Here is a 24263-nt window from a genome sequence, read left to right as displayed (position 1 = left end):
TTCCTTTAGCTTACCATTTCGAACTAGGAAACTAAAGAGTTTATGGTTAGTAAAGCACTTGCTCATTTCCTTTTAGTAGTACAGCTAGTGTTAACCACCAAGTCACTAGAAATGCAGTAGTTCTGGGGCAGTGTGAAGAGAAGAGGGCAACATTCCTTTTGAGTATAGAACATAAATACAGTTTAGGATATGACTTTCTGGTTGAGTTAAATTTAAAAACCCAGAGAACTGAAAGCATTTTTAGTGATCTTAATTGGTGATTCTATGACCTACTTTCACCATTACTTCATTAAAGCAGAGGTGTTCCCAGAATAAAGAACATTTTTTTTCTCAGTTTGCTATCAAACCTGCCAAAACTTTAATGTAGACTGGTACTGCTACCTAATGACTTAAACCTCTAAATGATCTCTCAAGTTTTATGCATTTTTCAGTGTTTTTGTAAGTAGTTGCCAGATAGGCTGGAGCCCCAAAGCCTCATATGTACAGAACTTTTTCAATGTTTAGCAATTAAGAATGGTTAGTGTTTACTACAAACTTCCATTTTGCACTACTTCTTTTCTATAAATTTTTCTATCAATCTATCAATTACAGTAATCTAAGTTATCTACAGGAGGACAGGAGGTTTCACAGGAATTTCAAAAGGTGAGAACTGGGCTTCAAGTTTAAAAACAGCTACCGTCCAGGACTGCCCTGGTGGTCTAGTGGTGAAGGATCAGCCTTCCAATGCAGGGGACACAGGTCTGATCCCTGGTCAGGGAACTGAACTCCCACATGCCACATGGGGTGACTAAGCTTGCCGCCGCAGCTATACTCCCCACGCTCCACAAGACCAGCGCAGGCACTACAATGAAGACTCGTGCAACCAAAATAACATACGCAGCCACCATCCTATTTCACACATATGCTATATACTTAACAATTCATTAACTAGAGCAAAGCCTCAAATCTTCATCTAAACAGCTAATATTTCTGGTAACCAGACTGGTATTTTTCCTGTCAGCAAGTTTTCTTTTTTAGTGGAAGGGAAAACATGGGGAAAATCATCAGTTTTTCCTTTATTTGATCGAAATGTTAAAATCTGAACTGCAGATATAAAAAAATACGTATTTAGAGTACTGGGGGGAAGGGTGCAGGAAAAGAAGAGGGAGGTAAAAAAAAAAAAACGTATTTAAAACTAAGCCATTCATAGGCAGACAGCAAACCACTATTAATTTAGATATTAAAATACTATTAATAAAAATTTTAAATTAAAAGAATTTAAAAACCATATAAACAGGCTTTTTCATACTTACTGGAAGAACAAGACCTCGCAGTGTGATTTCACCAGTCATGGCTACATCTGAACGCACCAGCCGCCCACTGAAAAGTGAGGCGAGACAGGTTGCTATGGTGACTCCAGCAGATGGTCCATCTTTTGTGACAGCTCCAGCTGGGAAGTGCAGATGGATGTCTGTGTTCTCAAGAAGATCAAAACTTCCAGAAGCTTTAAGAAAGGAAAAAAAGATTTTGATGTAGAAAAATTAAACTGGTTTTCTCTTTCTCTGAAAAAAGAAAATCAAAGAGATAAAAATGAATGTTTGGGTAAATACACCCTTCAAAATATTAGTGGGCAGTATAAGTTGGGGTGTGGAAGAACAGCTTCATTCTATTCCAAGTAGAAGGAAAATCAAAACAAACTTTTGGAATCAGTTTCCAGCTCAGGTTCCAGTCAAACAGTCCTCAACTGGGAACTAGAATTTCCACTGCAGTTCAAAAGCAAAGGTCTGTGCTTTAAGGTGAAAGTGATCATTTAAAGCTCTCCTTTATCTCTGTTTCAGAACTGTGGGATACCTCCTGGGTCATGATCCCAAGGCTCTTCTTTGCACTCAGCTTTGAGCACGCCCTCCAGCCCTGCCCCTACCCTGGGGCAGGCCACTCACCATTGGTCAGATGGTATTTCTTGGCATTGCTGCGGAGCCAGCTAATAGCGAGGTGGGCAGACTCCTTCATGACATTCCCCAGTTGGCCGGTGAGAGTTAACTGGCCTTCGCCATCCATCCGACTTGCCTCCACGAACATGATTTCCCCACCTAAGGGAGTCCAAGCCAAACCGATCGCCACTCCTGGTTGACTCAAACGCTCAGATACCTTGGGAGAAGGAAGGAAAGTGAACAGTAAGGTCAGCAAGAGCCAAATGCTTTTCAGGCTGACCTAATCACAAAGGCAAGCTCCCCCTCAGAGGACCTGAGTGTATGCTGCACCTCAAAGAACTTATTACTGCGCTCAATTTGGAGTCACACAGGCTTTCTGCCACATTAGGACGCTTGGCATTCATCATAAAGAGTTTTCCCTTAAAGTACGTATGAGTGACTTCGATGCTTAAGCACCACATGCCCTAATTTTCAAGGCACAAACACAATCGTTTTATTTACCTCAGTATTTTTATTAGGCTGCATATTTAAAAACACTCTAGTGCCAAACTTCATTTCAGGCAATCATGAAATTGCTACCCTCTTTTTAAACATGCTGTTGAGAACTGTTAGCTCCAGAGGCCAAGGGTGAAGGTACTTATTAAAACCCCTGGATTGCACTTCTCTGCCACTCATCTTTACTTTTTTCTTATTGCTGCAGAGATGCTGTAAAGTGCTGGGTCCTCTCTGTGTGCTCAGAGGCCCACCATGCTGCCTCACTGCCTTTTTTTAAAATTCTCAGAAGCTGTCCATATAAATCTGAACAAACCCAAGACACAGCAATCTATATTAGATCAACAAATCCGCTTAGTCCCTCGCTAGTGTTGAGAATAAGCTCTCACTGCCATCTCAAACCAATTGTGTCATTCACCAGAGATTACGAGCCAGACAGGCTAACACATCGAAGTTATGAAAACATATAAAGTAACAGCTGAAAAACAATCATGTTAACTTTTACTGCACACACTGAGCCTTCAAATTTCTTTTCCTATAGAAGCTATGCATGTTAGAGGAACTGGGCACAATACATCAACCCAGCACTAATGCAAGCATGAGATTTCTCCACTGAGAGGTAACCTCTCTCAGGTGCGGCAGAGTCTATAGGCTGAGTTTCTGGTTAAAGGGCTGGTTGGGGGATGCTCCCTCCTTTTCCAAGGGGCTTAGATGCTGAAAATCCTGATTTTAAATGGATGTGTGAAATCCTTTGAAGCTGTTGGGCACTTATTTTTAATAGTGAGTAGAAAAGCCTATATTTAAAGTTGGTTTTATATTTAAATTTCAATTTTATATTTAATGATAAGTTAGGCACTGGGAAGGCCAGGCTGCAGTGATGGCTGAGTTGACGCCGTGCACCGTGGATTCCACCTTCGCATCTGCCCTGTTCTGTATCTATTCAAGGAGAAAGATGTAGAAGAACAACGTGCAGAAGATGAGTACTATTTAAGGAGAACAGAAACAACTATTTATAACAGTGCTCACAAGGCTTGTTCTTGCTCATATAAAAGCAATTCTCTATGCCTGAATGACACCTAGTGGGTGGGAACTTGCCAGGGGTTCCTGTTTTTACTTCATGGCTCTTTTCTAGGGCTCAGTGACCCTAACCAGCCCTAAACAATTATCCTCAATATACTTAATCCTGTGCTAATTTAACAGAAAAACCATACTGCACAACTGTTAGCTATAAAAAGAACAATTTCCCCCTTTTTAAAATAGCTAAATCCTCAAAACTCATTTTGTCAAAATAATATGCCCAAAGCATCAAGACGTCAGATTCATGCTGATTATCACACTGCTTCAAGAAGCCAAGCCAAATGCTCCATTTACTGGAGAGTCGTGCTGCTCTGGGTAGAAGTAACTGGTACATAGTTCACTGAAAGGCAGGAGGGTAGGTAAGGACACGTGGCCAAAACAAAACCATCCAGGCTCAGAGTCACCTCATTCTAGCTTGATGGCAAGTGTTCTAATAGTGACCTGGAAATGGGACTAGTGACCAATCTGTGTAACTCAACCACGTACAGGGGTGGGGGAACTGAGGGCAGGAGCTGCTACCAAACCGAGAATCTCGCGATCAGGCCAATAACAGTCGGGAATCCAGGGGCTTCCCTGGTGGTCCAGCGGTTAAGAATCAGCCCTCCAATGCAGGGGACACAGGTTTGATCCCTGGTCGGGGAACTAAGACCCCACATGCCGCAGTGCCACTGGGCCCTCGTGCCTAAACTAGAGAGAAGCCCACCCACCACAATGAAGAGTATAGCAATTAAGACCCCATGAAGCCCAAACCATGTATACATATAGTATTACATATTGGAAAAAAGGAATCTGTAACTCAAGAACTTGGAGTCATACTCTTCAAAGTCATTTGTTCTGAAATAAACAATTCTCTAACTACCAAGCATCCATTTTCTATGTATTTTTCCCTCAGAAATAGTGAGTATAAGTAAATATGAATTTAAAAGATGAGAAATATGCTCTTTCTTGCTCCTGAATGCAGTTTCCCAGCCATCTTAAACTGTGTATAGAACAATTTGTATTTTATAGAATTCCCTAATGAGATTCAAGACAATAATTTCAAAACTCTATCTATTGGTGCTTTGCTACCAGTTTCCAACTCCATTACTGGTTTGCGGAATCATCAATTATATTAGGTAAGACAGGCCTCAGCTTGATGCTTAGAACATTTTTCCCTTTAAATGTCAAACTGGAACATGAGTATCTCAAGTTCATTTGTCATTCACTTTCCCTTCAAACTGGTGCTTCAGTTTCCTTTATCTGTTAACTTAAGCTTGTTCAAAGAAACGGTCAGTTTCTTCTGTAACAATTCTATCAATCATGTAAATATGCAAACTGAGGAAATGTTTAAAATATTTAATAAAGTTAATGATAGGATATGTCTTATAAAGTATGGTTGCATTCCTGACACTTCAGTGATAGCAGTGTTTAAGGAGCATTTGAGCATCTAATCACTGCCAATTTCACTATTCTTTCCTCTTGATTAACTCAATAGTGATATTTACTGATATTTGACTAAAATAGTAAATACATGCAACTCTTTGTGACCCTTCCACGCCTAGACCAACACCTGCAGTTTTAACACCTGGTTAGTTACTATTGTGGCCATTGGAGGGATGCAATTTTTCCTTCATCCATCGGGGCTTTACTAGCATCTGGCTCCAGGCTCCATCACAGATCACAGGGATAGCAAACCAAAACCTCAGGGCCGCGACAGACTACCTGCCTAACCACAAAGACTAAGGGGCCGCTAATCCCCCAGCATGGGGAGGCAACAAGAGGATCTAGCCAGTGCTTGTCTACAGAGAGCCCTTCAGGCGCGAGGGCCCGTGTCTGGGGAGCTGGGGCAGGCGTCTGCTGGGCAGAAAAAGGCCAGGATGCCTTTTCACAGCAGAGAGGCCAGCATGTGCCAAGGACTCAAGACAGGATATCATGGGCCTTCTCTCCAAAGACAAGCACAGCGCCTCACTGAACGCAAAACCTGCGCTGTCAGACGGCTGTGTATGTGTGCAGGTTTGCCCCGTGGTGGTGGTTACACCACACGATGGTTTCTGTTATGGCTCATACGGCATACTTTACCCTCCTGCCAGCGTTCGTCACCACGGCAGCTCTCCATCTGCCAACTTCTGTAAAGTCTTTGGAGGAATATCTGATTTTTCTAGTTGTAAATGTGTTTCAGCCGCGTTTCCAGCTTGCAGGGGCCCTGGGGTCAGCCTCTGGAAGCAGTGTGACCCAGCCCTGTCTGGCCCGACACCAGTGCTGCCGAGAGCCAGCCGCTTTCAGATGCTTCCAGTAAGGAAGGCCTTTCCTTGGCACAACTGACTGGTGGTGGGCCAGGCGAGGGCAGCGTCGGTGCAGTCTTAACGGGGGTGTGGGGCACAGCAGGTCTGAACCAGAGGGATGGAGGAGGAACTCACTACCATGACTCTCTGGGCATTTCCTCAGTGTTTACACACGCTGGTTATTCCTAGCAGCTGACTGTGTCTGTCTGCAAGGGAAGCACGTGGATGGTCTCTCCTGGAATTCACCTGCATTCTATTCAGGATGCTTTTTAAAATCTCCATGTCCAGTCTCCTCTTCTCTTTGTTACTGTTTTTCTAAGGGTGGTGACATCTGGATAAGGACTTTTCATATACCATGGAGGCTTTCATACTCATTATGAATGGAGTCACAAACACTCAGATGACAGATTGTCAGGATTAGCAGACTGGACCAAACAGACTCGTGGCTTGGATGACTGGTTTTCTGAGGCTGAAAATCAAATGCATCCTGGAAACCCTAGAATTTGTGTTCTTCTGACTGAGTCACCATATTTGCAATCTGTGGGATTAAGACAGCGATCCCCAGAGATATGTAGGAACTCTTCATATGTTGGTTTGGTTTTTTTGGGGAGGGGAGTATGAACTGCAGGATTGTATATTTATGTAATGTGTCTAATTTGTATGTATATCAATATGGAGATATATACATATATGTATATGTGTGTGTGTACCTAATCATGTGGAGGCTTCTCTTGGCTTCACTAGGATGATAATGAAAGTAAGAGTCTCATCTCACTCCAAAGAGGTTCACATAATGAATAAAAGTAATCATAACCAAATTTACCATTATTAATAGCAATCTCATAACTGACTAGCTCAGTAAGATTCAACAGCTGGGCCCCTCCCAAATCCTCCATATCTGGATCCAGGCCTGCCCTGGGGAGTGATCTGAGAAGCAGTCAGGGAGAGGGAAGCCTAGACTTCCTTGGGCGCCTGCACCTGCTCCACTCTCTCCCATTTTTAAAAACTCATAACAAAGGGAGATCTTTTATTTTTTTTTAAGTGGATTTAACTGATCTTGTTATTGTATATGAAAAAGTGACTAATGATACTGTTCCTAAATTTGAAACCTAGACGAAGTTTCTCATTTGTTCAGAAACTCCTTTTCCAACCTGCTGAGAGAATTCTAAAGGAATGTAACACAAGCAGAAATGTGCCTTCCTGTCATTCCTCCTCACTGGTAGTTTGCTAGGTCAGTAATGTTTCTTGGTACTGACATATTTTTGCAGACTCATCTTCAATAAAAGTAAAGCACAGTAGCCATGAAATTAAAAGACATTTGCTCCTTGGAAGAAAAGTTATGACCAACCTAGACAGCATATTGAAAAGCAGAGACATTACTTTGCCAACAAAGGTCCGTCCAGTCAAAGCTATGGTTTTTCCAGTAGTCATGTATGGATGTGAGAGTTGGACTATAAAGAAAGCTGAGTGTCAAAGAATTGATGATTTTGAACTGTGGTGTTGGAGAAGACTCTTGAGAGTCCCTTGGACTGCAGGGAGATCAAACCAGTCCATCCTAAAGGAGATCAGTCCAGAATATTCATTGGAAGGACTGATGCTGAAGCTGAAACTCCAATACTCTGGCCACCTGATGCACAGAACTGACTCATTGGAAAGGACCCTGATGCTGGGAAAGATTGAAGGCAGGAGGAGAAGGGGACGACAGATGGTTGGATGCCATCACCGACTCAATGGACGTGACTCTGCGTAAACTCCAGGAGTCGGTGATGGACAGGGAGGTCTGGTGTGCTGCAGTCCATGGGGTCACAAAGAGTCGGACACGACTGAGCAACTGAACTGAACTGAAAGCACAGTAAGGGATGGTCATGTTATTAAAGCAAATAATAATGAGGCTTATGACAGAAGTCACAGGGACTTTTACTTTTGTGACTAGACGTGTTTTTAGGGTACATGGTGGTTGCACAAACTAGTATTTGTTCATTTTTTTTAGCATGTAATAGGCACTACGGTGGGCTTCCCAGACGGTACAGTGGTAAAGAGTCTGTCTGCCAGTGCAGGAGATGCAGGAGACTCGGATTCAATCCTTGGGTTGGGAAGATCCTCGAGAAGGAAATGGCAACCCACTCCAGCATTCTTGCCTGGGAAATCCCATGGACAGAGGAGCCTGGTGGGCTACAGTCCATGGGGTCACAAAGAGTCGGACACGACAGCACAAATGCACCCACACAGGTACTATCGAGGGTACTTTATATATATTAACTCACCAGCTTCTAAAAACTCACTCCCTTGCATCAGATGGTGCCAGCACAGTCCAGGCGGAGGGGTTCATCCCTGTGAATGACAGGACTCTTCCTCCTCCTGCCAAGTCCTGTTGATGGTGGCTGGATTTCCCATCTTCATACTCTGCCCACCTCCTTCTATATTCAAAACCACTCTTCTCCCTTCTGGCCACCCTGAGTCCCGCCATCACCCTGGGCATCTTCAGCAAGCGCCTGAGACTCATGCAGCCTGGTTTCTTTGTCTCTAAACACCCTCGTGACCCCCAAACACACTCTTCAACCTAAGCCAGCCACCCTTACCCTGGTTCTGACTGCCAGCAGAAGCCATACAGCCTCTGAAATCTGAATTCCACCACTCCCTTCCCTGACCACTCACTTTCTTGTCCTTCCAGCTCACTTGTATTCAAGACCACCAACTCTACTATCCTCCTGTTATCCACCAGCTCTGTCCCAGCTTCACCGCTCTCCTTGGGCACCGAGACGCCTCTGCTCCAGTGTTATCATCTCTTCCTTGGCCCTTTCTCCATCATCCGTCGCACAAGGGATCTTCATCACAGATACCTCCTCCCATAGCACTTTGCCAGAGACTCTGTCCCCGGGGTACCCTCTCTCTCTCCAGCAAACTCAGTCCAACTCTATGGGATTATTCTGATAAGCAAACAGGCTGCCATGTGTAACCCCCTCCCTCTGACCTCCATTGTCCCTTCCAGCCACCTCACGTGTGTGCGGTCCATCAAACTGCAGAAGGAGTTCCCGGCAACCTCCTTCTGCTCCGCACGGTCCAGAGCCTCTTCACACGCTCATCCCTCCCTGTGACACCCTCCACGCTGTCAGATCCAGGACCCAGACAGCAGACACAGCCGCACACTCCCCCCTCCCGAGACAGTTCCCATGGCGGTGCCGTGTCCTCGTCCTGCTCCTACCTGATGGCCTGCTCCTTCTGTTTCTCTCTGCGGTGAAGGCTCCTCTTCTCCTACATGACCCTAACTGTTCAGGGCCTCTTCCCAGGCTCCCTGCTCTTCATCCTTTTTCCCAGGACTTTAAAACTCCTCTATTTTCTAACAACTCTATAATTTATACCTCCCAGTCCAAAACAGAGCACCACAGTTGGTAAGAACAGAAGTGAAACTCTGAGGTAGAGCAGGTATGCCTTTATGTTACATTGCTGTACTTCAAGCAGTTCTTTTGTGGCAGAGAGGAAAGGGCAGGAGTCAACTTGGCTGCAGGGTGTTGTAGGCGAGTGGAAAGAATGCTGGATCTGAGCTGGCTGACTGGCTTCACTAAGTGCACCTTCTGTGACTTTGCGTGATTCATTTAAGGTTTTTCCTGTGTGTAAACTGTACGACCCCGAGCACAAAGAAAGCCCTTGTGGATAACAAAGAAATGTTCCACAAACCTTTATTTCATAGATGCAAAAGTTGAGGCAGAAGGTGAGGATCATCAGACCGCTAGCGGCAGAGAAGGAAACCCCCTGCACCAATGTAAATTCTCTCAGCTGTGGAAGAGATGAGCAAAATGTTCCCAACGCCCAGACACCAGACCTCCTATTCTAAGATGCTCCTTATAGATGGGAAAGTGGCTACAGGATTCATGATGGTAACAGTGTTCATACGTAATAGCTCAGATGCTACAAGAAAAATAAAATCATTTTTGTAATGATACCAAACAGAGCTGTTAAGCAGTGTTTATAAAAATTTCTCTTTTCTGTCCTTTGGCTCTTTCTCTGCTAAAGCTCCAAGAATGTCAGCAATGTTTCCAAACTTAACAGGAGCAAATGTGGCTGGGAGAGAAGGGTCTATGCAACAGAAACAAGGAGCCATCTTTTGTTTTTATTAACTGCTCTGGTGTAAATTCCCAAAGGATGACTGACACAGACTGTTCTGAAAGCCAAGAGCAAGAAGCCTGCTGGACATGCGGGAGCAGAACCTGTCTCCATCGTCACTCATAAAATCACTGGATTTACTCGGAACAGGAAACAGCTTTCTCAACCAAGATACGTTTTGCTCCACTTCTTTCAACACTTCAAAATTTAAACCCACAGTATCTTAAGAATTCAAATAAGCAAAATAATGTTTCTGATTCTACTGTTCAGGACCGCATTTATTGTCAAGAGTAAATGTGTTCTTGTAGCTGATTGCTTTGGGAACTATTTCCCCTCAGTTTTAAGATTTGAGGAAAATCATATTTTCTGGTAGTGGTTTCAAATTCTGGATGGGAGACTGTCTTCTGCTTAACTTACCAGGTATAGCATCTGAAATTCTTTTTTCCTTTATACAGAAAAGGTGATGGGAAAGCTTCTGAAGAAAGATGCCAGGAAGTTCAGTAGTACATACATATTTTTCTAGTAACTGCTTCATGAAAGCTTATATAAGCATCCTATGAATACATCACCATACCTCAGTAACCACAGCTTCAAATACCTATATCCACCCAGCTGCCCTGACTCAGTCCTGCTGCCAGGCCTTTATGGCTTGGCGTCCCGCTACGAGGGATGGTTAAGGGAGCGAGACTTGCTCGTGGGTTTAGCCTGAAAGGAACTGGTAATAACGATGGGAGAAGAGATCCTGAAAGATGTCATCTGGTCTGCACTAGAGCAGCCTGAAGCTAAAGCCAGGCTCATGTCCTTAGGTATTATGTACTAGGCTGTTTCCCTACCGCCTTCTGCCAAGCCTTTGATAGCACAGAGGAAGAATCCTTAATTAAAGCACATAAATAGGAATACAGAATTTCTGAGGAGGAAAGTCAGAGACACTATTCTTTAAATGGAACTGAATGGAAAGAAGATGATCAGATTGGGTTTCTAAAAGAGCACCCAGGCAGGGTCTCTGGGGCTCTGCAAATGCCATGTGTATTATCACGTTGTGTTGTGCTAAGTCGCTTCAGCCGTGTCTGACTCTGCAACCCCAAGGACTGTAGCCCACCAGGCTCCTCTGTCCATGGGATTCTCAGGCAAGAATGCTAGAGTGGGTTGCCATGCCCTCCTCCAGGGGATCTTCCCCACCCAGGGATCAAACCCACATCTCTCAGGTCTCCTGCCCTGGCAGGCAGGTTCTTTACCACTAGTGCCACCTGGGCAGCCCTATTATCACATTAAGTCCCAACACTTAATACTAGAGAGAAAACAGTTTTCCAATCTGAAGACAAAATTCAGCCTCACCAAACAGCCATATTTCTCCCCCAATCTATTAGGCAACCAACAGAGTTAACAGGTGGGTATCAACAAAGAAACGAGAATGCTCACCTCCATTTCATACATAGGGGGCCCGAGGATGTCTTTCAGAGCATGGAAGTCAATCAAAATTGGCATTTCAGGTGGGAGAGCCAAGTCGGTAGTGTCACTGACAGGGTTGGATTTTCCATCTTCTAAGATGTGTTCTTTGCAACCTAAGGGAGAAAATTTTACTTAAGAACACTCAGAGACGTGCAGGATGAAAATTCATTATCAGTAAACATCAGTGGATTTCTAGTAGTTCAGTCACCTTTATATATGTATGAAGGCACAAAAATGCACCTTGTGTATCTGTGGAACACAGCAGAAGAATTAGTCTTTCAAGAGCCCCTGAGGATGACACAGAGCGTTGCTCTGTCCAGTCACTTTTACTTGTTTGTCCTCATCTCCCCCTGTTAAAGAGTAAGCCCCAGCAGAGCAGCAGCCTTGCCTGTCTTCTTCTCAACCATTACATCAAGCTGGGAGCAGTGCCTGGTCCTCCTCAACTGCTGGCCTTGAGAGGGTCAGATGCACAGATCAACGTGCACAGTCCTCTGTGAAGTCAACACAGTCTAAGCTGTTCAAGTCCCTCTTCAGAGGAGTTCCATCGGCTGTCCCATTTCTGTCGGGCAACGAGAACTTGGAAATGACAGAACCCATAGGAGCAATGCCTCTTGCGTAAACATACAGCTCAGCTCCAAGGTTATTATTTTCCAATAAAAACAAATATAATTGTCAGTGCCTGGTAAGAGAACATGAAGCCTGGCTCGAAACCCCTATAATAATGGACCATTTCCTTTACCTGCCTAAGAGCCCTGGTTGCTGACATCTTGTCAAAGGACTGACTCATTGTGGTTGGGATTAGACATCCTGGGAACAGGAGCCAGCTGCCCTAGCAGACCTTTTCTATTGGTCTTTGTAATTTCACTCTGAGTAAAGAAAAATGTTACTTACGTCTATAGCCAAAAACCGAAAATGAGAAGAGGTTTAAAAATGCAGGAAATATCTGGCTCTGTTCAGCTTCATTCCCTGCTTTTCTTTTCCTTTAGTTTTGTGATAATTCTTCTAGCTCTTGTTCTGTCTCACAAAGTGTTTTAAGAATATTTTTCTTTTATTACTTTCTTTACATATACCCTTCTTTCTGGAGATGATTACTGTATATATTAACATACAATGCATGATAATTATAAAGTCACCTAAACATTGTATATTCACATGTATTTATTCTAGTTTTCCTATGATCCTTCTATTCTGATACCTCATGAATTTAAAATTATTTTCTACTAACTCTTTTCTTTTCAAAAGTGACTACTGAAAATGTTTAATAATATTAGACTCCATTGATAACTGGATACATCCTGGAGTGTCCCCAAGAGATCCCTGTGTCTTACGGCCTTGTAACATCAGGGTGAAGGCCTCTGCTGGCTTACTCTTCTGCTGGACCCTACAGGGCTCCTCTTCAAGACTGAATCATGAGTGCAAATGGACAACAGCTCAGACTTTTTCCTGCTTGCTGGCTACTTGACTTTATACAAAGAATGAAAGAGGAAACTCTGTAGACTGCCAAGTGCAATGCACACACTGTATCCCAAGTGTGGGTGTTAACTTACAGATAATCTCACAGTTCTACTTCTGCAATGTCACTTGATCTTTGGCTCAGTCAGATTCTGAGAAGTCTTCCCTGATCTTTCCAACTTCTTACAGTGCTTACTTATCTGTTTCACAAAATCGAGCAGTTCCTGGGTTACTCGGTGGCACGTGGGAGATTTTCTGCCTGCTGCTCTGTCTGCGGCAACGTCAATGATTGAGGGTGGGAAGGCACTTAAATCAACAGCTTAGCTACACACAGATCTCAGAGCGGAACAGAAAGCAGGTGTCATTGCTTAATTAAAATTAATGCACAGAAAAAAAAGCACTACTGTCTAAGGTTACCGTACACTAAAAATGAAGGGCTCTGAAACTCTGGCTGATGCCTAGAAGAGGCTGCAAGCTTCTTTAACCTGTTGTGTTTTGTGTCGGGCTTTCCCGAGATCTGATTACAGTTGCCAGTCTGGAATTCACCATCACAGCAGGAAGGAAAACTGGATGGGTGAAAGCCAATCCACATTTATGTAATCGATGCTTTGGGACATCCCATCGCTTTCAGAGTAGAGTAGTGAATTCAGCGCTGTGAGCACAGAGTGGGTGGGGGTGGGGAGAGCTACTTCTAATGTGACTAGACCTTGCAATGCAAAGGATGGCCTTTCACTCCAGGCTCCAGGCACAGCAGCTGGGTAAAGAAAAACCAACAAACTCAGAACTAATCTGTGCTTTCAAACATTCCACCATGGAACACAAGCCTAGAGAATTACAGCTTCATGTCAAGGAAATGGTGCCAGCCAATCAGGAAAGACAGGCTGGCACCGATTTCACGGGCCATCTGCCACACCGTTGTTGTTTAGTTGCTGGGTCATGTCTGACTCTTTTGTGACCCCATGCACTACTGCCCACCAGGCTCCTCTCTGTCCATGGGATTTTCCAGGCAAGAGTATTGGAGTGCGTTGCCATTTCCTCCTCCTTCAGACTCCTCCGCAGGAATCTTCCCAACCCAGGAACTGAACCTGTGTCTCCTGCATTGGCAGGCGGACTCTTTACGACTGAGCCGCCAGGGAAGCCCCTACTGTACCTTGGGGAACACAAAGCGAGCAAGGAGATGGATTTTCACAGAGTGTACACTTTGGTTCCTCATTAAACGTCATCTCACCAACATGCCATTCCAGGAATCAGGCCCAGGTTAGAGCTGAACCCTGAGTCCTCGAATACGCTTTCAGTACTCAACTCAAATGCCCCGTTCTCCCTTGTCAGATGGGATCAGCACCAGGAGAAGACAGTTGCAGCATCCCTGGGACTCGTGATTGGCCTTGCCCCAGATCACAACATTCATGCCAGATGGACTTTCTGAGGCACAGCAAACAACAGCAACAGACCAGGACCCTGTCCCACAGGTCCTTCCTGCCGGAACTGCACAGGTAACTGTCTTCTATGCCCTGATCTTGGGGTAAACAGTGGCTCTTAACAAACAGGTAACAGTCACATGAGAAGATGATTATTTCACCAAGAAGCTTTTTAAAAAATAATATTTATTTTTATTTATTTATTTGGCTGCACTGGGTCTTAGTTGCAGTGAGGCATGTGGGATCTAGTTCCCTGACCAGGGATTGAACCCAGGTCCCTGTCACTAGGGTCTTAGCCATTGGACCACCAGGGAAGCCCAAGAAGTTTAAATTATAAAAGCCAAGTTACATTTTCTGGTTACCAAATTAAAGTAATCAATAAAGTTTAAGAAATGACAAAACATTTCTTCAACATTAAAAAGAATGGAGAGATCTCAAATACTACAGCTTATGGAAATATGTTGGTTCAATCTTTCTGAAAAGCCGTTTGTCAACATACTGAAAGTTTCCTAAATATTCATAATCTCACACCCAGTGATTCTATTTCTCAGGAACCTATCTTTAACTTTAAACAAATGCTTAGATAACAAATCTACTCACTGTAGCACTATTTTTAACAGCAAAAATTAGATCCAATATAAGACGCAACATTAGGAGCATGATTAAGTAAACTGTGGTACACCCACGGATCTAATAAAATACTATACAGTCACTAAAACTGCTTTCTAAGTGTTCTTTTTTAATAATTTTTTTCCCTAAGTGTTTTTAAGTGATGCAAGAAAACCCTTTTGAAACAACATCAAATGAAGGAAAGAGAGGAGTAAAATTTCTCATGCCATGCTGCTGCTGCTGCTAAGTCGCTTCAGTCGTGTCCGACTCTGTGACCCCATAGTCAGCAGCCCACCAGGCTCCCCTGTCCCTGGGATTCTCCAGGCAAGAACACTGGAGTGGGTTGCCATTTCCTTCTCCAATGCATGAAAGTGAAAAGTGAAAGGGAAGTCACTCAGTCGTGTCCGACTCCTCACGACCCCATGGACCGCAGCCTACCAGGCTCCTCTGTCCATGGGATTTTCTAGGCCATGAATCTTACTAATATAAATGTATATAAGAATGAAGTTATATAATGCAAAATGTTAATACAAGTTGTTCCCTGAGTTATGAGGTTAAGATTACATGAGATAGTCAATAAATAAAAGTCTCCAATCTTGGCTCTGGCTTCCTAGCTGGCCTTGAAAAAAGCGACTTTACCTCTCCATATCTGGTTTTCCAATCAGTGAAACCATAACAATTATAGTAACCCTTAGAGAGTTGCTGGGAGAATTTGATAATGCTAAAAGCTTTACTATTCATAAATGAAAAACTGAATTATATAGAGCAGAATTTAACACAGACTTCTAAGACGCACATGTCTTACTCCATAGCCCATTTCACTGGAAGAAAACAAAATGCTTTCTGTACCCCAACCCCACCCAGGGCCCCACAGACAGGGCTTTGACCACACATGACCGTAGGGGATGACATAAACTATTTTTTCTATTCTATTTAAGAAAACAGATAAAGATACCAAGACTCAAGACTCTGCCCCATGTTTCTCATCAGTATTATCAGCCCGTCCTGAGTCTAATTCAGGACATAGCCAGGGTGGTCAGGGGCTGAATGGCATGAAGGTAGCAGATAAGCAGATAGCACCAGAAGCTGAACCTGCAAGGTACTTGCTCTGCTGGCACAGCAAATGTGGACCTTGGTACCGCAAGGGTGAAACCCGATGTCACCACAGCTACTACCAAAGGATATTCTATAGCTGAGAACTCCTGGGGCACGAGGGGCAGAGCGGGCATGTCAGCCTTCCAAAGCAGCTGTCACCAGGACACGATCACATGATATTTCCCAACCACTTTTCCCATCAGAGGAACGGATTTACATAAACAAGCCCTAGTGCCAAAGAATCACTGTGGGAAGGAGGGACAAAGGAAGGTCCTGAGAGAGGAGGAGGACAAGAGGAAGAACAGAGGGGTGTAATACCTCAGCAAAGTCCACTAGCTTTCTTGTTTGTTTTTAAAAAAGTTTCTTACCTTCTGAACAAATCTTGCAGCAAATGGTGTCTCTGAGCAAATGATCCAACCAAGAGAAAGTAGCAGAGGCCAGGAACAGGTACCAACACCAACCGCTACTCCCAGAACGTGGCAGAAAGAAAACTCCACCCTACCACACACAGCCCCAGGTTATCTACAGTCACCTTTACTCAAGACAGAACCTTGCAGGTATCACTTATTCTCTATATTCTGCTTAACTTGAAGCATATGCTACACTCTCTAGCCCCCTCTCATGAGTTCAAAAGCTACATTTTGTGGTACAGACATAAAACAAACCCCTTCTTCTAGATTGTGAAAGAAGTATTCATTTTCATGAATAACAGGTTTTTTTTTTTTTTAACTCCTTTGGGGTAGGGATGGAGGAGAGGATGGGGTGTACAATACTGCTGACTGCAACCAGCAATCAAGTAACAGGGGTGACTCAGACACAGGGGGTTAATTCTCCAAAGGAACAAATGCTACCTGTTCCTGTCATACTAATACGATGTCCCCAAGAACATCCAGATCTCATTCTGAAGCTTAGCAGAATTCAGGAAGTGTCAGGAAATTCAAGTACAGAAATGGAACCACGATCCATTAAAATTTAAGAACTAGGCAGAAAGTAAAAAGTCTGGTCCAATCCTTCATTTTATACTCCAGGAAAGGGATGGAAGATTGAGCAAATCTCCTGACGTCCACAGTAAATCACAGACAGCCTCAGGATTCTGGATGTCTGGTCAAGGGCACGTTTTGTTCTACCTGAAGTCCGGTTTAGGAAAGCTGCCTGTAGCTCAGGAGTTCCTTGACAAGCAGCCCGGTGGCAAATTTAGAGGTTATTTTTTCCTGACTGAAAATAATCAACTCATCTGCCATCACATACAGTTCCTATCTATGACTATTGTCAGAAAAAACCGTGAAAGACTTAGAAAAGAGCAAAACACAGATTACTGGGCGAGCCGTCCAGTGTGTCCTTCCAGGCTGTGCCTTGGTGCCTTTCAGCTATTTTCCTGTAAGCTGTAGGAAACTAACAGTAACAGAGACGACTCCTGTCCACAGAAATGAACCAGTATTTTGTCCTCTCCCTTTCCCAAGAAGCTGGTTTTGCAAATTAGTTTCAGCATTCCTGATCACCTATATAGATGTCTATGTTTTGAATTCTCCAAATCTTACTAAGATCGATCTTACTGGTTCTCATTAATAAATGAGTTCATTTAAATCTCTAACACGTGTTCATTTTATATCTGTGTAACAGTGATGATTTTGCCATTAAAAATTATTACCCTTTCATACTGAACAAAAACAAATCTTTCTAAAACGTGACCAATTCCCACAGGAGTCACCCCTTACTTAAGCTGAAATGTTTAGATTTTAAAACTTTAGGGCCTCAGACAGATACACCAAATTGCTTTAGATACAAAAACATGAACTTTCCATTTTCAGTATTCCTGATTTTGTGTAGATCCTCAGAAACATCCAGGAGAGACACAACTGATCCTCTTTATTTCCAAGAGGCCTTGGAGACAGACAGCTTGGATTTGTGGTCCATTTCTTACAAGCTGGTATGATTTTGGGAAATTTCGTTTTTCTCGGGGGTAACTCCCTTAACTTTGATAATATGTATGTAACATACTGTTGATCATTTTAGCCACTTGAAGTGTACAATTTGGTGGCATTAAATACATTCACAATGTTGCTGCAACCTTCACCACTATCTATACCTGAAACTTTATCATCTGCATATAAACTCTGAACCCACTGAATTATAACTTCCCTTTCTTTCACTCCTGCATCCAACTGGCAACCTCTATTCTACTTTTCTAGCTCAATGAATTTGCCTATCTAAGCAACTGCATATTAAGTGGACTTCTGTAATATCTGTCCTTCAGGGTCTGGTTTGTTTTACTTAAGCATAATATTCTCTAAGTCCAGTCATGCTGTGGAATATATATCAAAAATTTCCTTTTCATGGCGGAATAATATTCCATTATATGCAGACACCTCATTTTGTTTATCTGTTCATCTGCTGATGGACCCTTGGGGTGTATTCATCTTTTGGCTACAGCGAATAATGCTGCCATGAACACTGCTATCATTCCTGCTGTGAACTCTTTTGGATATATACTTAAAAGTGGAATTGCCTGCTTACAAGGTAGTTCTATGTTTAACTTTCTGAAGAACTGATGGACTGTTTTCCACAGCAGCTGCACCATTTTATATTCCCATTAACACCGCACAAATGTTTCAATTTCTCCACAACCTCACCAATGTGTGGCTTTTTATTTTCCATTTTATTTTATTACAGCCATTGTACTGGATATGAAGTAATGGCTCACTGTAGTTTTCATTTGCATTTATCTAATGACTAACAATGGCAGGCATCTTTCCATGTGCTTGTGGGCCATTTGCCCATTTTCTTTGGAAAAAGTATCTATCCAAGTCCTCTGACTCTTTCTGAACTGGGTTGTTTTGTGTCGGCTGAGCTGTAGGCAGGTGTTCTTTATGCATTCTGGATGTCAATCTCTTATCAGTCACATAATTTGCAAATATTTCCTCCCATTTTATAGGGTTTTTTTTTTCTCCTTACTTTCTTATGTCTTTTAATGCACTGAAGTTTTTAATTTTGATGAAGCTCAATTTACTTATTTACTTTTGTTACCTGTGCTCTCGGTTTCATATCCATGAAGTCACTGCCAAATCTAATGTCATGAAGATTTTCCCCATTGCTTTATTCTTGATGCTTAATAATTTTAGCTCTTAAGTTCAGGTTATTGATCAATTTTTAGTCAACTTTTATATATATTATGAGGTAAAGGTCCAAATTCATCCTTTTGCATGTGAATATTCAGTATTCCCAGCAACAGTTTGCTGAAAACACTTTGCTTTCCCCACTGATCTAGGCATCCTTATTAAAAATCAACTGACCACATATGTGAGTCTTTCTTTCTATTTGTCCCGCTGGCTTATATATGTCTGTCTTTATGCCAGTACCATACCACCTAATTACTGTAGCTTTGTAGAAAGTTCAAAGTCAGGACATGTGAGTCCCATATTTTGTTATTCTTTTTCAAAGATTGTTTTGGCTATCTGGAGCCCACCGAAATTTCACATGAATTTGAAGACTAGCTTTTCCATTTCTCTGAAAAAGGATGTTGAAGTTTTGGAAGAAAGACTGCATTGAATCTATAGATCTCAACAATGTTAAGTCTTCCTATTCATGAACACAGGATATCCTTCCATTTACTTGGGTCTTAAAAAATTTCTTTCCATCAATGTTTTATAGTTTCTAGCCTACCAGTCTTTTGCCTCCTTGGTGAGATTTATTCTCTAGTATTTAAGTTTTTTAGATGTTACTGTAAATGGAACTGCCTTTTAAATTTCATTTTCAGATTGTTAATTTTCCTAAGCCCTTTAAGCTCCATTTCCTCATCTGAAAAGAGAGAAATGGTATGAACACTGCAAATAGTTGTTACAGGGATAATGGATACAGGATATACAGGAATAATGAAATCATAGTATAGCTTCTAAGGTTAGGGTTGGAGCTGTTCGGCCTAAATTAAAATCTGACATTTACTAGCTGTGAACCTTGGGACTTTATTTAATCTTCTGTGCCTTCGTCTTCTCATCTGTAAAATGGGCCTAAAAATAACCTATCTTATAGGATCATTAAGAGGATTAAATGAGTAAATACATACACGTAAAGTGCTTAGGAAGGAGTCTAGCAAACAGCAGGAACTTTATAAATGACAATTAGCCTTCTTGCCTGAATTATCACAGAGCCTTCTAATCTGGTTTCTCTTCCGAGTTTCCTATTATCCATTTTATTCACTCTTTGTAAATGAATCTTTCAAATCACTACTCTAATTACATTATTTCCATACTTAAAATTAATCTTTACTAGGTTTTCATTACAAATTAACTTCCAAGAGTTGCATTCAAGACCTACCACCATATAGTGTCAAATTACCTTTCTAATCAAAGCTCCCACTGGAATGCCTTTTGAACTGAAAGAGTACATAACCACCACCCATAACTCAACTAACATTGAAGGAACACAAGCCAGGGTAAGATACTTCACCCTAGAGCCCCTATCTGCAAAACGTCAGATTACAGGAACTCTAACCTTACCACACCAATTCATCACACGTGCTTCATACAAAACAGGTATTCAATTATGATTTGCTGAATTAAGTTGAATTTGCCTACTGCATTCTTTTTTTGAAAATGTTATTGGAGTACAGTTGATTTACAACGCTGTATTAATTTCAGGTATATAGCATAGTGACTGCCTATTGCATTCTTAAATCTTAGTAACATGTGTGGACAAATGACGAATCACCAAAACACTTAATCACTACTTCATTTGCCAAGAAATTACCAGATTTTTAATGCTGACTTTGTCAAATAAATGAAAATTTAGGCTGTAATAAAATTATTACTGAATGATTAAAATTTTTTCTTGAACGTTGAATCCAATCACACTGGGCTCCTGAATCCTGAAGCAGTGGCAAAATGAAACTTACAGACTGGCTCAACTGCATCTGTGCGCAGAGTGTAGGATGTGTGCTACTAGGTGTATTAACAGGAAGCTGGCAGAGAGGTCGTGCATGAACCAATGAATGGGAATACTGCTGACATCTCAACTCCTTAGCATACATGGGAATGTAAACATGGATCCAGACCCCATTTCGCTATAAAGGAAAAGACTTGTATGGCTGTAGTTATAAAACTACTCTTGAAAAAAACTGAGTAGTCTACTTTAAAAACTGAGATGTGATGCTGAGATTGTAAGTGACTTTTGTTATTTCTTACAAGACAGTAGAAGTATGTGCCTCAAAGCTAAACTGACCACAGATGAAAAGCATCTGAGAGCCTTCTCTTAGGAAGGCAGAAAGGGGAAAACAAAACATCTAAAAACAATTCAGAAAAACCTGAATATCTTCCACTATATAATTTGTCTGTCAGTTTCAGGTTAATCTTTTCCAGAAAGCCATCTTCCCAGCCAGAGGAAGTGTGCTGAATGCAACTGAGATTCAAGTTACTGACCCTGGCTGCCACGGCGTCTGTGCCTGCATAGTTTCAATCTGTTTTTCTTTCTTTTCCTTTTTTTTTTAAAGGAACTAGTCATAATGGAGAAATCTGTGGATCAGATGCCCAGAAAAACCTTCATGCTAGCAAGAAAGTTTTTCAAGCCCTTTCTGCCAATACTTTCTTCATTATTTTGGGGATCAACTAAACATTTCTATATAATAACTGTTGAGATAAAGATGGACATTATGATTGTGAACCATTTCTCATCTATTCATGAAAATAAAGAACATCAAAAAAGGTATCTGGAAAACTCCCCCCCCCCCATCTATTTCAATGAATTTTGAGATGTAAATAAATGACTATTTTGTCTCAATTTATTAAAACCAAATTTTAAAAGCTACAATATTTATAATAAATCAAATGAAGCTTTCAATGATCAATTCAATGCCTCTATAGCACTTTAAAAACCAGCATTTATCCCATATCTAAATATTATTTGTTTATATCTACCTCCCCCAATGGACTACCTGTTACAAGTTCTCTTTCATTTCCTGCCCAGAATCCAATCTAGAACCCAGCATATCGTAAGTGTTCAGTGACTGTTAGTTGACTCATGGAATAAATCAGTGTTATACACTGGTCCAAAACATACGACCCTAACTTTGTACCAGACAAGAGAGCTTGCAGCCTGTCTCCCAGGGTTTGTTTTTTTTTTTTTTTTTGCATTAATAGATCTCCTTTCCTGTGTCAGAGATTCAGAAAACAGTCTTGGGGAACTACTTGGATTAGTGGTTAAGAAGTAGAGACTGTCTGCAGCTTTTTTTAAAGTAGGTATTATTTTACTACCTTGTAACTTAAGGCTGGTTTTGATAATATATGTCAATGCCACCCAAAAGCCACTGCAACTTCCTACATGATTCATTAAGTGGAACAATGCCTTTTTAATTCGTTGTCAATATTTGATTTTCCTGTTTCCAAATACAGTTTAAAGAGCAAACATTTATTTGTCTCCTATCATACGGAAGTAACGTTTTTCCTTCATTACAGCTTCCTGACAGTCTACACAGTCAAACAAATCTCTCTTAAACCAGGCCAGTACTGAAGAGGGAACAATCAGTGAATCAGCATAAACATCAGAACAGAATATAGAATATGTTCATGATATGGGAGTACATTCCAACATGACATTTTCATCTCAACATTAGAACACCAGTTGGTTCTGGATGTTTGGACACAACACACTGCCTAATATCCCTACAAATGTAAAGGATTTAGCATAGAAAGTCTTAATCTCTAAATTTAATTGGATCTTGGTTTGCAAAATCCAATTAGCTGTAATAGACCCCTACAAACTCCTAAGACTTCAGAACCACCAGCAAGCGAGCCAGGTGCCCTGAGACTGAAACTCTCTCTTAAATCCATATTCCTTAACAGTTTACCTTAGCTTTCTCTTTGACGATTAGAAAACTATTTGTCCTGAGTCACTAATACAGTCAAAGGAAAGATAAGCATGAGCAGATGAAGAAAAGACTTTAAAATCCTAAAAATGCAAAAATGAACCAAAACTTCTTGGCCCTATCTGTGCAACCTGGGTCTTTAATAAGAAACCAGCTCACGTTTGATGGATGGATATTCAACAGTACAAACTTAAATGCTGGCTTAGAAAAACCCTTCTGATAATAAAGTGTCTTAGACTGTAATGACTATTGAACCATTGCAGCCTTTTAAGACAGTAAATTCTGTAAGGATCAAAGCTGTGCCGTTTAAAAATTGGGAAAATGTAGACCAATTTAAATTCAGCCCCCACAGCAACACTAAAACTGTGGCCTGTCACACTCTGTCCAAAGACCTCTTAACATCCGATGGAGGCATTTCTTCAGAAACTGAAAATCGGACTTCTGAGTATTATTGTAACAATCTAAAATAAACAGCTCAAGCATCTGGTCTGTGGTTTGGGGTTCAGAGGCAAGCACACAAATTACTCTCTCTTTTTTGTTCTAACACTCGCCAGAAAGGAAGATACGGGATTTAGGCTAAAATGTTTGAGGATTTTTATATAGAACTGGAACCAAGTAATAAGAAACGACTCAATTACCCTCACTTCATTAAAAACAGCTAGCAAAGTTTGTATGTGCTAAAACAAAACAAACAAGAACAGTATCAATGAAATCCATCCTCATTAAAAGTTGACTAAAGAAAGGTTGTTTCAGTTGTTACTAAAGAATCATTCATTTGCTTGTGGTCTCATTAAGCTTTCCTCCCCTCAAGGCCTACCCAATTGTGCTTCTCTGTTTCTGCTGCACAACAATTTCCACCCTCTATTAACAACCCAAACCACAGGTTTTCTTTAAAACTCTAAACAAACTATTTTAATCTTCAGGAATGGGGGTTGTATTATCAGAAATGAAATGTATAACTTTCTTTAAAATAAGTTAAAAAAAGAAGTCTGTGCCAGCCAGCCCTCAAGACGGTCCCCAGAGGCCCTACCCCGTGGAGTGCCATCTCTCTACGAGGATTGGCAGGTGTGACCCACGGAGCATAGCAGAGTGAGGATTATAAAAGCCTGCAGCTTCTGTCGCGAGCTCTCTGTTTCTTTCCTAGCACAGTTCTCTCACTAAGGGAGGCCAACAGCCATGTCCTAAGCTTAGCGAGAGGCCACCGTGGCAAGAAGCTGAACACCTGGCCATCAGTCAGCAAGGAAGCCACGTTGTCAAGTGATAGTGTGATTTTAAGAAGTATTTCTCATCTTGATCTGACCAACACTGTGGCTCACAACCCCCAAGGCATTTATATATCCTAAGTATTGACAGTGATAAAGGTGTCTTTTCTTATGCGAATGAGGTGACTTCCAGGAGTACCCAGGACAGTGCTGGTGGCCAGGAGATTAGAGGGCTGGAACTTTCTTTCCCACTCCCTGATTTCTGGGGAGGGGGCAGGTCTTGAGGTTGAAGAAGTCACCACTGGCCAGTGATCTAGTTAATCACAACTAAGCAAAGAAGCCTC

General features: G+C 41.9%; 1 protein-coding gene and 1 long non-coding RNA gene across 2 annotated transcripts in view; one reads left to right on the top strand and one right to left on the bottom strand.

Moving 5' to 3' along the window:
• LONP2 (lon peptidase 2, peroxisomal) overlaps positions 1–24263 on the bottom strand; it is an 81604-nt gene that overhangs the window by 2122 nt on the left and 55219 nt on the right. The window contains exons 12-14 of the mRNA XM_069552740.1: positions 11261–11403; positions 1920–2127; positions 1293–1483 (exon numbers count right to left, since the gene is read on the bottom strand). Of these exons, the coding sequence (XP_069408841.1) occupies positions 1293–1483; positions 1920–2127; positions 11261–11403 (542 nt within the window). The remainder of the gene's footprint in view (positions 1–1292; positions 1484–1919; positions 2128–11260; positions 11404–24263) is intronic.
• Positions 14072–22257, top strand: LOC138419767 (uncharacterized). The gene is made up of 3 exons (XR_011249062.1): positions 14072–14235; positions 16253–16421; positions 21347–22257. It is a non-coding gene; the product is annotated as an uncharacterized lncRNA (long non-coding RNA).

This window comes from Ovis canadensis, chromosome 14 (genome assembly GCF_042477335.2).
Source record: "Ovis canadensis isolate MfBH-ARS-UI-01 breed Bighorn chromosome 14, ARS-UI_OviCan_v2, whole genome shotgun sequence".
Lineage (NCBI taxonomy): Eukaryota > Metazoa > Chordata > Mammalia > Artiodactyla > Bovidae > Ovis > Ovis canadensis.
The sequence above is the reverse complement of the archived record's forward strand: the minus strand, read 5'-3'. Positions and strand labels throughout refer to the sequence as shown.